The sequence below is a fragment of the Phaenicophaeus curvirostris genome, chromosome 4 (genome assembly GCF_032191515.1).
Source record: "Phaenicophaeus curvirostris isolate KB17595 chromosome 4, BPBGC_Pcur_1.0, whole genome shotgun sequence".
NCBI lineage: Eukaryota > Metazoa > Chordata > Aves > Cuculiformes > Cuculidae > Phaenicophaeus > Phaenicophaeus curvirostris.
In genome coordinates this window covers 38,837,956-38,856,566 of record NC_091395.1, presented here as the reverse complement: position 1 = coordinate 38,856,566, position 18,611 = coordinate 38,837,956, and the positions used below count along the sequence as shown (strand labels likewise).

The 18,611-nt window shown below is 34.8% G+C and overlaps 1 protein-coding gene across 3 annotated transcripts in view; it reads right to left on the bottom strand.

Annotated features, from left to right (window-relative positions):
• The window catches only part of FSTL5 (follistatin like 5), a 286,299-nt gene that overhangs the window by 81,439 nt on the left and 186,249 nt on the right, over nt 1–18,611 (bottom strand). For all 3 annotated transcript variants that reach the window (XM_069855803.1, XM_069855804.1, XM_069855805.1), the window contains one exon: nt 2,764–2,930. In XM_069855803.1, the coding sequence (XP_069711904.1) occupies nt 2,764–2,930 (167 nt within the window). The remainder of the gene's footprint in view (nt 1–2,763; nt 2,931–18,611) is intronic.

The window sequence follows — 18,611 nt, the reverse complement described above, 5'->3', positions numbered from 1 at the left end:
CGTCCTTTCAGGTAGTTATAGAGAGCAATGAGGTCTCCCCTCAGCCTCCTCTTCTGCAGGCTAAACAACCCCAGCTCTCTCAGCCGTTCCTCATAAGGCCTGTTCTCCAGCCCCTTCACCAGCTTTGTTGCTCTTCTCTGGACTCTCTCCAGAGCCTCAACATCCTTCTTGTGGTGAGGGGCCCAGAACTGAACACAGGATTCGAGATGTGGTCTCACCAGTGCCAAATACCTACACATCTTTCTCCCAACTGTGACAACTACTTCAGTATTGTGCCAGGCTGGCCTTGGCTAATAGTCAAACTCCCACCCAGCTGCTCATTCCCTCTCCACCACCTTCCCATCGGGGCAGGGGGAGAAAACACGAGGGATATGAATGAAAATGATTGTGGGCTGAGATAAAGACAGGGAGACTGATTGTTTGTTACCATGGTAGTCTAAACAGGCTTGACCTTGGAAAATTTTGCTTAATTTATTGCCAACTAAAATAAATAAGTAATTACTAATTTGGCCGGTGTAAAAAAAAAAAGACATACATTATTAAAACAAAAGCTTTCCTCCTCTTCATCCTCAGCCTCAATTTCAGGCCTACATTCCCAACTCCTTTCTGTATGACCAAGTGGTGCAGAAGGTTTGAGAGGTATAGTCAGCACATGGCAGTTTCTCTTGGCAACTCCTTTCTCCTCACAGTTTTTGTCTGCTCCAGCTAGGGCTCTTCATGGGCTGAAGACTCAAGATAAACCTAGTCCAGGGCGGCTGCTGTGGCTATGCGCTCCACCATGGGCCACCTCCTGCTCTTCTAGCCTTGGAATTTCCTCTGTCGTTTCTCACTCTTAACATTCTCTACTCCTCTCTCTCTCTGATGTTTTATGCCCTTTTTGAACATTTTCCCAGTAGCGTCAAAAGTGCGGCTGAGGGGCTCAGCTACACCCCATGATGGATCCATTGGGACTAGCTGGAACTGGCTTCTGGCCTCTTCCCTCAGAGGCCAGCCCTGCAGTCACCACTACCAATATCTGGTTACCTGTACAAGAAACAAGAAGGGTTTTTTTGGTTTTCGCTTTTTGTTTTTCTTCATCCTCAAAATGTATATATTAGGCTTTGGAAACTCTTGTCCTTTTCACATCTGCAAATAGAGTGACTGAATTACAGAATCACAGAATCATTAGGCTGGAAAAGACCCACGGGATCATCACGTCCAACCATTCCTATCAGTCACTAAACCATGCCCCTCAGCACCTCATCCAGTTTCATTGAGTTTAAAACTGAGCTGTTAACTTCATTATTCCCGTTCATCATTTCCATTTTATTTATGCGTCCAGATGCATGTTCATGTTTCTATCTAGACCTTATACCATGTGTTATACTTAGAAATGATTAGTAAGAACTCCAAACCATTATTTATGAGCATCATGAGTATTTCCAGAAAGCTAACAAATATTGCAGAAAGGAGCCTGTGAACATGGGCAGGACACTCTTGAACATATGCCTTTTGATTAATATCAAACTAAGAAAAGCAATAATTATTTAACTGAGAACTTTTCAGAGGCTTCTGGTTTTATCCTAAGCTGCTTAAGTGACATAAAGCTTTCTTTCAAACTATATAAGCTTTGAAACTGCCCCTTATTATACAAAGAACCACTGTGAGGATACTCAATTTGCAGACAAAATTAATGTAGAAACAGTAAACAAACAAAAGGTGATGGGTGAATACAATTGTCACCTTAGAAATAAAAGCATTATTAGGAAAATGAAATAAAAATAAAGAAACTAGATATTTTATTGTGGTGATATTGCACACACTGAATCCCTGGCTTCTCTGGGCAACCTGTTCCAGTGTCTCACCACCCTCACAGTAAAAACTTTCATCTTAATATCTAATCTAAATCTACCTTCTCCCAGCTTAAAAATCGTTACCCCTCATCCTATCGCTACATTTTCTGATAAAGAGTTCCTCCACAGCTTTCTAGAAGGACTGCCTTAAGTACTGAAAGGAAAAGGAAGGCACATATCCTGTTTCCTTCTGGAGAGGGCCCACACTCTCCCTAGTCTTCCCTTTTATCACTGATATACCGATAGAAGCTTTTCTTCTTGCCCTGAACATCCTTAGACCGATAGAAACTTTTCTTCTTGCCCTTAACATCCTTAGACAGATTCTGTCAGGGCTTTAGCTTTCCTAACCCGATCCCTGACAGTTCTGACAATTCCTCTGTATTCCTTCTCGGCTACCTGCCCTTGCTTCCATCCCCAGCAGGATTTCTTTCTCGTCTTTAAGTTGTCCATAAACACTGCTGAATATTTGGAGGAATGAACAAAAGAAGCAATTTTGGTATAAAATGCTTATTTCAGAAAAATTACATTTTTATTGGATTACTAGAAGATGAGTATTATTATGTTCTGTTTGTACTGAGCCACTACACATTTCTTAAAATGACCGTTTTCTTTTTTTCATTTAGGTGTTTGGAGACTGAATAATCCTGAATATATATTGTTGACAGTGTTTTAGGCTGAGATTTTATCTTCATGTGCTTTTATTGCTATATTTATTCTTTTAAATGATTGATCTGTGAAACATGTTTTCTTTATATTTGGCAACAGGGGTTTGAAAACACAGCAAAATAAAAATAGACTACGTTTCACAAGCATGTAATTCCATTTCTTTTCTGTAAAACATCAGGAGTATGGAGCTTGTTACATATCCCTTTTTTAATTCTTTATGAAGTTTTTTATAATAATCTGTGAAATAGACCTTTCTCTTACTTACATTGATATCTTCCAAATCTAAGCTGTTCAGAATGACATTGTTCCTCTTCCAGATGATAGGAGGTCTGAGAGTTCCCTGGATTGCACAACTTAAGACAGCACTTTGTCCCACTGTCACTGTAGTGGTGCTTAGTTTTTGATCTTCAGGCAGACTCAGCCGAACTACCTCTGCAAAACATACAGTGTTTGCAAGATTAATTAACAGGCAGTTTCATAAGTTTAATTAGCATGCAGTTTTTATACACTGGTAATTTAGGGATTTTATCTGGAATCAAAGAAAGAACTTCGGACAACTATAAGAAGTTCAGAGTATTTCAAATAAAGGTCAACATGACATTTCAATTAAATTGAATGACAAGTATCACCCTGTAAGAGAAGCATTTAACATGAAAATGAATTTCAGAGGAAAGACTGCAATAAATATGACAGACTATCCAAAGTCAGGGACCGGAAGTTATTTGACAGTTACGGCCAATGCAGTAGAGCAGTTGGCACCTTCATCTGAACTAAGATGGCAATAGTGCGGTAGGAGTAATTCACATGAGTTCATTTTCAGAAAAGAAAAATACACTTGGAACTCAGAGTACAAAACATACAGAATTGAGACAGAAAGGGGCAGCAAAGTGAATCCTGTGTTCAGAATATACAATTAAGATATAACACTTCTTTGCTGGCAAGCCAGTTTTTGTGGGGCTTTTTCCTTGACATAAATGTAAACACGGTTTCCAGATCAAACTCATACTAGAAATCTCTCTCATTTCAGTCTCAGAAGAATATGCATTAATCATAGTCCCAACATATTAGCTAATGTCATTTTTGATAAACTGTTAAAAACATTTCTACATTTCTCTTGTTCAAACATTATTTCTGTTACAACTATGTGCAGAAACTCAGAGACAGAATAACAGATACTTTTGTACTTGAATAAATACAGAGAAAAAAAAAGAAAAAAAACAGAGAGGGGAAAAACTCCAACCCTGAAAAAAACAGAGCACTTTATTGCATTAGTTCTGAATTGCTATTTCTGTGAAGGAAGAGAAGCAACAACCAAGATGCACTATAGCACCTGGCAGAAGAACAGAGGACAACACTGTATAAGAGTTCAAGGCAAATCTGAAGAAAATGCAGTGTATCCTCTGAAGCATTACAGATTATCACTATCCACAAATATCTGACACATATTCATGCATTTACTGTGTCATATAGTACAAAGTGCGAGGTTTTATAATCCGCTTCACTATGCTTGCCAGGCCACTTTTAATTTATTTAGCAATGCAAAATATCTATAAAACAGTAAATTTAGAGTGGGCAGTTTCAAAAGTATGTCATAGGATTTTGTTTGGGGCTGGAGCATGTGTTCTGGTTTTTCTTCAAGATAGACAAATAGCTAACACATTTAGAAACAAGCCTGCCAGGAACAGGTGAAAGCACACGTGTTCTGCATGCATGTGTGTATGAGAAAATTCAATCAATATGAAAAATTTGAGGAACTCAATATTGCTTTTTCACATTCCCAGTTATTGTTCAAATCATGAAGAAATTCCAAGATTACTCTTGAAAAGCATCCAGGACATTTCTAGAACTAACACCAGTGCAGCAAATCCAAATTAACTTAATATCCTGTGAGAATGAAGGCAGTTTATGGAACGGTATGTGAAACATCTAAAAAAAAAGTGAAGAAAATCCAAATGAAATTAAATTCACTATGAGTGCAATGCTGGTAAATGAAGCCTTTAAAGGAAAAGTATTTTTATGTAATGAAAATCATTGTCATACAACTTTGGAAAAAATGTACTTGATGCAAAAGCTAGTAAATAAAATTAATATTAGTACTGAAGTACTGTCAACACTTTCAATGTAACACTACACAAAATACATCTTCCCTTATTTTGATTGCTTCTGGTATTTCATATTGCAAGAAAAATAATGCATGACTTCAGTAACTGTCTTTGTACCATAACACAAACTAAAATAAAAGTAATTGAACAAATTTCAACAAGAAGAAAATCAATTATGGGAGCATCCATGCTCATTTCAAGGGAAAAAAATAATTTTTCAAGTTAAACAGATGTTTATCATTATTGAAGTTTTCAAATAATCTTTTTAAAATTTAGACATGTGTCATGGGAGTCTGGACTTTGAAACTTCCCCTGTTAACCTATGTACTAAACAGCCCTAATATTAACAGAAGACCACTTCACTTTTATGAAGTGTCTCATTTGGACACTTGCATTAAAAAAGTGATACACTCTAATTTGATTACACTCTTTACTCTCTTCTCTTATGAAACAGCCTACAGCTGAGAGTTGTCTTTTCACTTGTAGTGTGCACAATTAAACACAACTTATTAAAATTCTGCATTTGTAATGATTCTGTTATATTAGAAAAAAGAACTATATAGGAATTGAAGATCATCCAATTAGAAATTTTTCAACTTATCTGCTAAAGCATGAAAAATCTCTAGCTTTTTCATCTTTCATTTTTAATGTATACTACAAAAGGCATCACATATCCATTCTGTTTTAATTACTAAAGTCCTTTCATATATGAGACAGTAATACATCTATTATAGCAAAGCAGTAACCTATAAGCAAGCTAAGATCTTTTCTAGGTTCTTTTTAGCCTTATAAAAGCAATACTTTGTAATTAAAACTTCTCTCCACCCATGCCCCCACATCCAAATGCAAGCACCATAGAGGCATCTTAATATCTGCAGGAATGAAAACTTTGCTGTTCTGTAATTGAGTTCAAAAGTCGTATTTGTGTGATTAAAATATTAATTTTATATTTAGACAAAAAAAAAATCCTGTTCCTTTTCTTTTCCAGAAGGAACATTCTATGACTTAAAACTCAAGTGATACTGTCCACCAAACAAAAGAGAAGAATTTTTTGAACGAGATGCATTACTTGACACAATTTGTAGCACTAAGGAAAAAGAAATGCATGAATTAAATTCAATGTTGCCTTATTTACTATAGCATTTTAAATTTACTGAATCATCAGAAGCATTTCAGCTCTTATCTTAGAGGAAATGGTTCTTCATTGACACTATCATTTAGGTGTCCTAAGACAGACCTGCATGGCTAATGAATGATTGAAAACTTTTGGTAGACAACTGATAGTACAAATATTTTGCTTCTTTATTGAATTTACTATGTAAAGATCTCAAAAGATAGATCAATATTCTGATACTCCATTTATAAAGGGGTATTCTCCAAAGTCACTGTTTAATTTACAGAAGTCACAAAATGATTGTGAAATCAGCTTGCGCTATAGGACCCCCTATGAAAAATTCTAATCTTCACATAGTAAACTAAGATAGCTAATTTAAATTCTACAAGAATTCAACGGGGGTTTTTTGTTCAGTTAACTCCAGTATTAATATGGATGCATATATAGAGAGAAATCAGTAAGTATTACAGGTACATTTATAAATTTTAGTTAGAGTGCAAGAGTAGAAAAGGGAACATCTATCAAATATAAATTTAATATTTGCTACCTCAGTAAAGATAGTATTCTGAAATCAAAATAGAGACAGGCATTACTATATTATTTTGTGAACACTAACACTTCATCTGGTATTTATTTTTTTTAAACTCCCTTATTTTTTAACAGTAACAATAGCCTTGCCATGCATCATCATCATCATAATAACAAAAATAATAATAAAAATGCCATGGGCAGGGACATCCCACTAGATCAGGTTATCCAAGGCTCCATCCAACCTGGCCTTGAACACCTCCAGGGATGGTGCATCCACATATTCCCTGAGCAACCTGTTCCAGTGTCTCAACTTTCTCATCAATATGTCATATCACTGATATACATCACTACTATAACCATCATTGTTACTTTTGTTTTTAACCTTAAAGTATTTGTCCACCTCTGTCACATGTCCCATAGACAGGAATTTTTGGAAGATGTAGACAATGCATTCAAATAGCTTTCCCTAAATAGCTTACAACCTAAAATACATAGACATACACAGTAAGTGTATGTTCACTTATAAAGCTTTCAGTTCCACATGCAGCTCACTTAAGGCAAATTTGTAAAATTTATTGAGCAACGTCAATGAAAGCAGCTAAGCACAAGTAATTCTAAGGAAGGTATTACATTATTGCAAATGATGATCAATTACAACAGAGTTTCAGTGTTTCAATCTTCTTACTTTGTCCAATATTTAGTAATTAAACCATGAAAGGCAGGTAAAAGGAGCTTTCAAAGATGACATTTTGCAGAAATATCCCAACAGCAATAGGGATAAATCAATAATGAAACCTTACTTTAAGCATTATTTTTTAAAGTCACACATCTTGGGTTTTCATTCTTCATACACGTTAAGCTATATCAATATTCTTGTAAGTCAGCAGATAAAATGATATCACTGTACTTTTGAAACACAGTAGAATCGCTAGGGTACTGCTAGGGAAAGAAAAAAAGATAGTGATAGCTGTGCAGTGCTTTGTAGCAGCCTTCCTGTTTTCTATATCCTAAGTACAATGAGCTGATGCACATAACACGGAACACTGCGATGCTCTAAGTGGAGTACATTTATAAAACCAGTCAAAATTAGACTTGGAATTAATTGAGTTTTCTGAAGAAGGCAAAGAAAAGGTAGTAAAAGTTGGGCTACTTTAGTTTTCTCCCTATGCATGAAAAAAACCTTTTCTCCAACTCCTTTGATGAATAAAACAGACTGTAGGGGACTGTACACAATCACAAAACTCACTCGTCAGCTTAGAATACCAAACCAGGCTACTCAGAGGAGAAATACCAAAGCCTACAGAATTTCTTGGATTAAGTGTTTCCTTACTATATCTTATGACCACAATATTACTCTGAATAAATTTTTCTGAAAGCCAAAAAGGAGGAGAAAATGTTATATTGGGACTTTGTAAATCACTTTATAGTTTATTATCTATTAAAAGAAGGAAGATCTTATACAATTGTAGACTGTTTCAGTTAATTCCATTAACAAATATAGAATTTAAACCTTCTCATTTACTCACATAAATTGTGAGTATTTACTCATAGCACCCACAAAACACTCCTCTGAGTCTAAAATAACTAATAGTATACAGACTGGTACCCACAAGCTAAAATAAAGACCACATTAATCCTGTATCTATTTTGTTTGCCTATTTCCAACCTAGTTTAAAAGCATTCACTTTTTAAAATCAAGCAAAGAAACCTCTTGTCCATGGACTACAGTAAGTTCTGTAATTAATGGACAGCATTACTTCATGGCTTGAAATAGGGCGAAATAGCTGAAATGTGGCTAGGTTATGTGTCTTTTCCTCTTCTGGCATTGATCCCATTTTCCTCAAAATGGCATAACAAAACCTTTTTCATCAGTGTCATTTTGCTTTTCTTTTACAGCAATTTTAAAACCAGCACACATCACCATTAGCATGACTAACTATTTTGTCATTTCCAGCTCTATCATCTGCTTTGAATTTGTTGTAAACATATTATTCATATACTTAGTAGAATATTTCAGCATAAGATGCAACAGAACATGGTTCGTGAATGGTAGTTCTCTATGGTCTTATGCCAGTAAAGGAGTCCTTCTGTTCTCACACATTTAACTGCACACAGAAGAAAAAAAACTACAAAACTTTTTTACTATTGCCTAATATTTTAGCCACAGAGTTTGGATTAAAATCCAGGAGATATTATTTCTAGCTTTATGGCCAGCATAGAAGAGGATTCTACTTTTGTATTATGGCAATATGGTTGTTATTCAAATCAAAAAGCCCGTAAGAGACTTACTACCGAAGTTAACATTTACTCATTTTTCATCTTTGCTAATATAAGACTTGAAAATCATTTTTTGTTGACAAGAATATTGTAATAGGACATTGTTTAGGAAGTTCTTTACAAACCAATTCCATAAAGAAAACTAAGAGAATCCATAAAAGAAAATACAATTCTGTCTGTAGTTGTATTTATAATACTGTTCAAAGTGATTTAATGGAGAGTGATTGATAGTTCATGTTAGGAAGCATTTATTTAATGGAATAACTTAAAACTTCTCTGAAAGAAAGATGTGATGCAAAAACCCTATGGTTTCCATTTCCTCTTTCATCTATGGAATGGAGTATTTTTTATTCAAATACCTAGAAACATTAAGAATGCTTCAGGTTTTAAAAACAGGAAAATGTCTAGTATTTCAGCTGACCTCTTGCTTTAATGAATTTAGCATCAAATTCTTTTATTATTAAAACAGCTTTCATCTTCTAATTTTGTTAGGAACAAAAATGACTTAAGAAAATTTACTGAAAAAATTAAGAAATCCTCTGAAGCAAATAAAAGGACTAAAAATATAGAAGATTATATTTTAAAAAAATATAGATGTATGCAGTAATGAAGTGTTAAAATTAAAGTGAATTCTTTTTTCCCTGAAGTAGTAAGAAAGAATGTAGACTATGAGAAGCACCTCACAGACTTTTGAGACTGAGAATATGAACAATAAAATCAGAGATAAATTCAATGGGGAGGGGGGGAAGGGGGGAACTGCAAAAGCAACCCTTCAAACCTATATTAATAGGCTGTTAGTTTACTTGGCAGAAGAGAAACAGTGGAGTGATGATAAGTAGTTTATCATTTCTGTTCTTTTTATTAGAGGAAAAAATCAAATCAAAGATTATGAATTTTTAGGAGAGGAACTAAAAGGAAAAAAAATTGCTATATGGTCTGCATGACTACCACATGCAGCTCTGGGTCTTCTGCAAAGTAGATAAAAACTCACAGGAAAAACAAGCATGGTAAGGCTACAGAGAAGTTTAAATATGAAAAATGATCATAGCTTGGATTTTTATTCTACAAAACAGATGATGTAGAGAGCTTTGACAGAAGTCTACAAAATCATGACTGTTGTAGAACAGCTGGGAAAAGCATTGGTGGCTCATGGTTTCTTCTAAGACTGTAAAACTATCAAAGTAAGCAAGTAGGAGACCAGGTTCAAAACAAAGGGCAGGTTCAAAACAAAGGACACTTTCATGCTTGAACTGACAGATCTGAAAAATCTCTTTGCTAAAGGATGGTGTGGATTCCAGAATCCTACATGTACAGGAAGAGATTGCACAAGCAGCCAGGAGGGTATGAACAAAGTATCATGACTTTCTTACAGTCCTCTAGACATCAATTTAAGTCCCTGGTTGAGAGAAAGAATGGGACTAGCTGCACCTGAGACCAGTACATCTATTTTTATAGTTTTAAGGCATGTTGTTTTATTTTACATGGAATTCATGCAGAAAATGTGAATTCTAGGCTTTATTTACAGTGTTTAAAAGCTTTAGTTTTAACTAAGTGAAAAATAATTATTTTAACAGTTTTAATGAAAAAAATATTTTAAATGAATTAATAAACAGTATGTACTGTCTCCTAAAAAAATTTTATTAGTAGATGAATTGGACATTCCGATATTTTTAATTGCTCTTAATAGGATTATCTCTGAATGGCAAAGAATCTTTTCTGCATTGCTTACATATTACAAGTACTTGTTTTAACGGGTTTTTTTTAAATGTGAATGACAGCAATTATGAAAAGCAACGATAATAACTTTTTCATGATTTGTAATTCACAAACTGATAAAACTAAAGCAAATTTAAAGCTTGCTATACATGTGTTTTGAATTTCATTCTTACTTTAATTAAATTAATTTTACTTTCTATGCCATTGAATTAAACTCCCCCTCAAGACTTCGTGTCTGCAAGACACAAGTCTGCACAGGTAAAAGTACTCAACAGGACTCAAGTTATAAATTAGTACCACAAGGGATATAATTATTCACTTAAGTCTTTATAAAAATCAATAAAACATGCACTTTTACTGGTTCTGCAGGGCACTAGGATAATTAAAAAACATTTCAGAAGCATTGTTCATGGAAATATGGGGAGTCATTGACTCTTTGAGACTCCCTTATGATCATATACAGAAACACAGAATGTATCTGTGCCCCTCGTTTAATACATCACAGAAGACCAAGAACTGCCCAAAATGCAATATTAGCAGCATTGATTGACAAACCAAATAGATTCATCAGGTTTCTTGGGTAACCACCTTATCATGGTAACTTTATACCAACATCTGATCCAGATCAGACGTTTCAAGAGTTGCTTTATGGACAGCATATATATGAAATGAGAAAGATGTAAAGATATACTGTTCAAATCTGGCTCAAGCCACTTTGAAAAATACAAAGAAATTTGCCCAATATCCTTGTATCAGCACTACAGGAGTACTAGGTAATAGTCTTGGTGAATAATAAATCTCCCTCCCTTCCGTGTCTGCTATCATGTCACCAGACTGAAACTGTTTGCCCAGCCCTAATATATCCTCTCAATATGTTTGGTAACTGATTTTATGCATCATTCAATGAATCCTAAGGGAAATTTCAAAGCTATTACGAAGGGTTATATTTTGATTTCGACGCATGTTACTGTAACTGTTGATCTGAAAGTAGTCAGATATGGTATCTTAGGTTTATATGCACATATACATTTGCAACTTTTATAGATTCAGTATTCAAGGTTATACAACAATGTATTTCTAGCCAATAAAGTTGCAGCAAAAGTTAATTTTAAAGTATGTTTATTAGAGAATCTGGAAGTAAATGGACCACTGATTTCCTAATAACTTATTGCCATTTTTTCACTTCAATCCCATTTTAAAGGCTATACATAAGATTAGTAGAATATAATTAAAACAGTTGTATACTGAAAATATTTCCAAAACCAACAGAAACTGATGGGTGGCTACAGCATTTAATGAGCAGCCCAAGCTCTGAGGCTGGGTGGAGTTGGGAAGCCTTAGCCAGGGTCCTCAAGGTTATAAAAGGTTATAACGACTCTGTTGTGTTATGCAAATTAGGAAGCTGGCTGTTAAAGGCGGGCTAAGGTTAAACAATTTATAAAAGCAGAACGAACCCAAATAAACTTCACTTGGATCACATTGATCATTGTGTGTTGTCCCATTTCTTCTGTGGTCACAAGAAACCACTGCAGACCAGAAAATATGATCAATCGTCTCACCTAGAATCCTACACCACTGTTTAAAAAAATACATCAAATCAACTAATCTAATCATACCTCTCTTGATACATAATATGACACTCACAGCTAAAACATTATATATGTCCAGTCTTTTGCATGGACAGACTTATTCACTATGCATCCATAACATCGTAATAATTTCTGGTGACATTTCTGAGCAGAGTTTTTCTAGCAGCAATAATTACTTTTTAAAAATCCATGAAAAAATGTCTTTTTTCATTTTAAGATGGGGGAGAGCATATGCTAAGAGTGCCCTGTGCAAAAAGAAAGTAGAAATGAGAATCTAGCAGATCACTGAGCTGTATTAGCATATGTACCTCAAATGAGATATATCTGAATTTCAAAAAAAACTCAGACTCGTAACTAATTTTCTCATTTTATGTGCCACATTTAACACTTAACACTTGTATATTTTGTAAATTTAGCACAGAATAGGTGGTTTTGTTCAGAATGTAGAGAATAAGACAACTCTATACAACAACATTGACATTTTTGGTGAACAAACACTGCCTGTGCTTGAGTTGTAGATGTTTCCTTTTAAAAAAGAAAAATAGTTCTTTTTATGCTCGTATATTGTTAGTCAAAACTGTTGCAGAATTCAACTCAAACTCGTATGATTTTAAAACAATAATAGCAGGAAACAATTACCAAGTATTGATGTAACTTTGATGGGATGTTAAAACTAGTCTCAGAACTTTTTTTGTGGAATCTCAGTGTTTAATTTTTTGAAGTTAATATTTTCAGATGCATATAATTGATCTTCAAATCTTTCAAAATTGCAGTGATGAGTCTTCACAATGGTGCTGAGAAAGGTTAGGAAAGACGTACAAATGAACCAAAAAACACAGATGAAAGAGGGGAAAAAAAGCATATATAAATGATACTAGCAGAAAAATTCTGGAGGTTACTTAGGTTGGATGAAATTTTCCATGTCGCTATTATTTACATTCATTTTTAGCTGAGCCTACACATTTTAAAAAGTAGAAAAACAAATACAACAAAATGATCTATCCTGTTTCTTCTGGGGAGTGCGGTTGTTCATCTTTGACACATGTAATGGACCATGCCCAAAACATATCTCTGATTTCCCTTATAACATCACATTAGCATCAGCTTTCTGATGCACACCACCAAGTCTCTGAACAGCTTCAGTTTGATACTTCTGTGCCTCCTGTCAACTTCTATGCATTTCACCAACTTTTTCATTACCTGTTTCTGTGCACTGGAAATTATCTGCACAAGAAATATGTATTTTAAAATGTAGTTTAAGGATTTTTTTGTAGATTCTGGAAATGTTGACTACTACAGTGACTGAATCTATGGAAGGTATCTAGAGAAAGTTAAATTTGCCTTCTGCAGTCATTGTAAACATAATCTTGCTTCTTCAGACTTATAAGAAAAAAAAATACAAAGGTACGCAGACCCCTAAGGTTGGGATGCCATGAAACTTGCATCATGGGCATATATGTGACTGCACAGACATCTCTGTCTTTATATTATGCTTATTTTTAATTCACGAGGTAGAAAATGTTCAAGTGAAAGTTTTTATATCGCTTATTTTCTTACTAATCTTCTTCAGTTAAATATCAGTGTGGTTTTGTTTGTTTCCCAAACAAAATTACCAACACTGCATTTATTCACTTGAGTAATTATAAATGTAGTAGCTTACTTTTGAGTTTGGGAATAATGCAGACAAACAGATAGTATGAAGGGATCATTCTGCTGAAAAGAACACTGAATGTTTCTCAGCTGCACCAGAATCTGTAATGAGACTTCAGAGGAGAGCAAAGAAGAAACGTACTAGAGCCCGATCAAGCTACAAACATCCCACAACAGGGCTGTACTTGCAGCTGTGAGCAGTTTAAGCATTGCTTCTGAATAGCTCAACTAAATTGGAATTTATCAAGGTAGATAAAATTCCTTAAACCCAGGATGCTTTTCCCAAGGGAAATGCTTTGAATAATACCTATAATGTGATGCAATCTGCTCCTCTCAAAAGATAGAAAGATGGCTCTCTAATAATACCTGCAAAAAACCATCTCTCTTCAGGAATAAAAAGAATATATGAAAATGATACTTCACATAGAGCAAATAAGGAGGTTGACATCCAATAACATCAGTGTTTATCTGCAAATCAATAATGACTCAAAAAAATTCTTTCTAATTGTACATATACACAATCTTACACAAGATTGTTATATTTAAAAGCAGTATTTTGACAACTTTTCTAGTTTCCTTCCATTTAAAAACTGTTAACAAATCTTTACCTCTTCTTCTAGTTGCTTTTCCAGCTACTGAGTTTCAGAGGCATTTAGAATAGGCCCCACTTTTTTCTTCCCGTATTCCCACTGTCTTTCCTTTCATCTCTTTTTATTGTGATCTTCTTTTATTTCTCCCCAGCTCTTCTTCCCTTTTTATTTCTGTGCCTCACTACTCACACCCACCAATCCTCTTAGTTCTACTTGCCTGTTCTTAAATAAATTCAGACTCTAGATATTTAAGGGACCACCAGCTGGTTTCTTTTAGATCTGGAATTCAATTTACTTGGATTTATCACTAGGTGAGGTGTGGGGATTGGACTTCATGGTTATGTCTACCTTGTGGCTTAAGGGCACAACTTCATGTGCATGAAATTCAGGGTTTGTAGGAATGAACCCCTGCTAGCTCCTGCTTGAATTTTGGGCAAGATGTTCCCACATGTGCAACTCCTCATGCATGGGAAGATGGGAGCTGTAACATTCCAGTATATATGCTAGTCTGGACAACAGAGAGACTGTGACCGCGAACACTTTCTTTTACATTCAATATCTTATCTAAGATATCTTATTCTGATTAACAGTACACTCTTTAGAAGATGCTACCAGACCATAATTTGCTGTCAGAATATTAGGAGTATACACAATTAAGTAGAGGAATATTAACTGGATTGTTTTCTATTGCTACTAACCATTTAATTTGTTCCAGGATGATAAAAAGGTTGCTTTCAAGACATTTATCATTGGTACATCAACCGATATAAATCACTACTGAATAACTGCTTAGACTCTTCTACTCTAAAAATAGAGTGTGTGATCTACCACAGCAACACATCTGAATATTAATGCCATCCTAAACACATACCAAAAATCCACATGGTCAGAACTGAAGTATCTTGTAACTGATAATGGTCAATGGCAAATGACCAGCGAAGAAGACGCTGGGCAAGCATGCAGTGATAATTCCCTTAAATTCTCTCTTAGCACCTGTTAATACAGTATGGCCTCAGGCAGTGGCAGTTTATGGTGATAACAATATATGATAACAAAATAATGAATCAAAAGACTAAATTATCCAGCAAGAATAGGAACATAGGCTAGCATTAACTGGCCTCTTAGCTGAATTACTCAAAAATTCCACTGCCTTCACTTGAGGAATTTCTTACCTTGGAATGGAAAAGGTAGTTTCCCATGAGGAAAAAAGGAAATAAAGCCCTGTCATCAAGTTTGTACAATAATATGATGGCAAAGGGTAAATAAAACAAAACCAACCCTCCTCCCTCAAAAAATCCAAGTTGAAATCTCAAACATTTAGGATTTTGTAACAATTATAACCCTTAAATTAAAAACAAACCCTGCGTCTAAGTCATTCATAGGTAAGAAACCTGTTTTGAATACTATAGTTTAAATTAGTGAAATTGAGACCTTCAAAGATTAAAGAGATTAAACTAATGCTGTCAAAGGAAAATAATAGTAGGTATTGTGATAATCACTAATCTTTTACAAGCACAGAGTCAAAGGTTCAAATTTTGGTGCATGTCTATATGCTTACAATTATACAAACAGAAAATCCTCTTATGAACAACTTCATTATAAAATATAAATGTAATAAAAAGAAAGGACCAGACCAATTAATAAAACCCTCTGGAGTTGTAAACAAACTTTAGACAACTGTGTTGGAATTTGTTTTAAAGCAAAAATGGAAAACTTTTTACAAAATATTCCATATCAACCATCTTGATTCCCCCTCAAAATATAACATATTACTTATAACAAGTTCTACCTAGACTCAGTCCAAGTGTCAGTTTCTTTGCTTTCCTCAAGCCAATTTCACTCATTTTCCTGGGCTTTGAATTTTTGTTTCACCTATTACTGAACACTTATCTTAAATTTAACTGTTTGTTATTTGCTAAGAAATCCATCCTGGCTCAATGATGTCCTGGAAGTCCCCTTTCTCCTGACTTCACAGGAGGTCATTGTTTGCACTGGAGTTTTTTCAGCCCCTGTCTTTGTGCAAGACAGACCTTCCCTAGACTCTCTGTCACTAATGCGGCGGACAAGAGACCATATATTCTCCATAAGCTCTATCAGGGGCGAAATTCGAACTAAAATTGTGCCAAAAAAAAAAAAAAAAAGAGTCACTTCAAAATCAGTTTGTCCCTAATAAGTCTCATTTTTGATATAATTCCAGTTTCAGAGAAAAGAACTGATATTAAAGACAATTTTGCCTGTTCAGTTTCTCCCTTGGATACTTTCAACAGGTTTTGATTTGCAGGACCCTACAAATTTCCAGGTGTTGTGAAAGCTGCTGATTAGTCAGAATAAACTACCGATAACAGATTTTCTTTTCTTGACGTTCAGAAAACTCTTAGTCCAAACTCTGACCTGACATTCTATATGGATGGGACATAAGTGAAATTCATGTAGTAAATATAGTTCCAGTTAAGCAACATTAGGGTTAAAACATTGAACTCCTTCCAATGAGAATATTCCATAATAACTGGAATAAGTCAGCAACTGGTCAAGGTTGTTGACTTACCAAAATCAGGTAAAACCACCAGACACTTAAAAAGGGATGTTGAAAAAATCCCGAAGAACGTAACCAACACCCTCACCTTCAGGTTTAATGCAGATCTAAATGACACCTTCTTACACTGACACTTTAATGATCAAGTCTATTCATTAACTAAATCAGTGAGTATACTTTTCTTTAAAACATCTAAAAAACTTCAAGATAGATACAATTAATTAACCATGATAACTGACTACTTTCAAACAAACACTTTTCAATTTGAAGATTGCACAAAAGGCTGATAAGTACCCATAAACATAGAACATGATTATATGCTACTTTCTAAATCCTCATAGAAAATCTAACGAGGAGTAGATTATCATAATTAATGATAAGACCTATTGTATATATTTAGCATATCACCAGCACAAGGTTCACTCAGTACTAGAAATCAGGAGCGATAAAAATGCAATGCCATTAAGTTGAAAACAATGTTTTCCATGGAAACAGTGGCATACATAAGTATTCATGAGTGATAAAACTGATCTACATGGTAATTTTTTTAACTTTTAATAAATAAATTCAAATTATGCACCCTGTCACATGGAAAATTAAAATACAGAGACTGTAATGCTTGAAAGATAATTTTACATAACATTTTTAAAAACACAATGTCAACAAAATCGTAGGTTGCAAAGACAGACATGGGCAACGTTAACTTCCTAGTGAAATGAAAAAGCTGTATTTAGTCATCTGTGTAGGGGGCAACACTTAGCACAGAATTTAAGTCTGAATAGGCTTCTACTATGAAATGATTCACACAATCAGTGAAACAGCAGTGAATATGATTTACTTTAGCAATGCTTTGATGCAGTTGCTCAGAGCACTGCTGGATCTCAGCTAGGAAAGTGTGGACTGCATGAGCAGACTGTAAGTAACTTACTGCATCTTTAGCCTCAAAGGGCTGTGGTCAGCATTTCACAGACTAAGGGTCAGCTCACTACAAGTGGTTTCAATATTGGGCTAATGCTGTTTAACATCCTCATTGGTGACTTGGATGACAGGACAGAACACAGGCTCAGAACACAGGCTCAGAAATCTTGCAGTTGTCACCAAATTAACAGGATTGAGAGATGTAATTCTGCACAGAGTGATCCTTATAAACAGGAAAAATAGGCTGTCAAACTACAGAATTTTAACATAACAAATGAAAAGTCTTGCACTTGGGACAGAGTAAGCCCATTTAGAAATACAGATTCAATTGACTATAAATCAGACAAGGATCCAGGAAGATGACAAGTTGAACATCAGTAAAGGAATTTGGCCAGATACCTGCCAGAATTCGTCTCTGACGTGTCCATTCAATGACTCCAGCTATAACAGAGTCTGTGACAAATCTGAATTACTAATGATAGTGGTAAGGGCTGCAAAAGGCAAAGGTAATTCAGTTCATGTAGTCTAGCTGGAGTTGTGATAAACTTTTAACAATATCCTTCAAGCCATCATCAAGAGTTTTGAAGGACAGCTATGTGTTTTACAAACTCTGCCAGCATGCATTGATGTCTCAGTGTGAGTCTAGGGAGCAATAATACTAACAACATATAGTGCATGCATGTTAGTGAGGTAAAGAAAGATTAATTAGTCCAAAGTCTTCAAGAAGCCTAGGTTCCCAACTTAATACTGTTATTTATCTGGATACCATTTATTTGTTCAAAGTACATTTTCCGTTAACGCCAGCTTCATCTAAGCATACTCAGAATCTCTACAAATGCTCCCTTGTGTCAAAACGTGAGAAATGTGCAAACATGTCCAGTCAAAAAATTCATCTAAATTGAACTATTAGTCTGATGCATTATGTTAGTTAGGAGCTTTGAAGCAAAAGCAAAGGCAATTTTGCCACTTGAAAGCACAGGTTTGTTTACCACTAGCTTTCTCTTTTTTATTACTGTAATTACCTGCCTTGTTCGCTAAATACCATTCAGCTTCAATAATAAAAGAGGCACTGATTCATTCTTCCTTCTCTTTA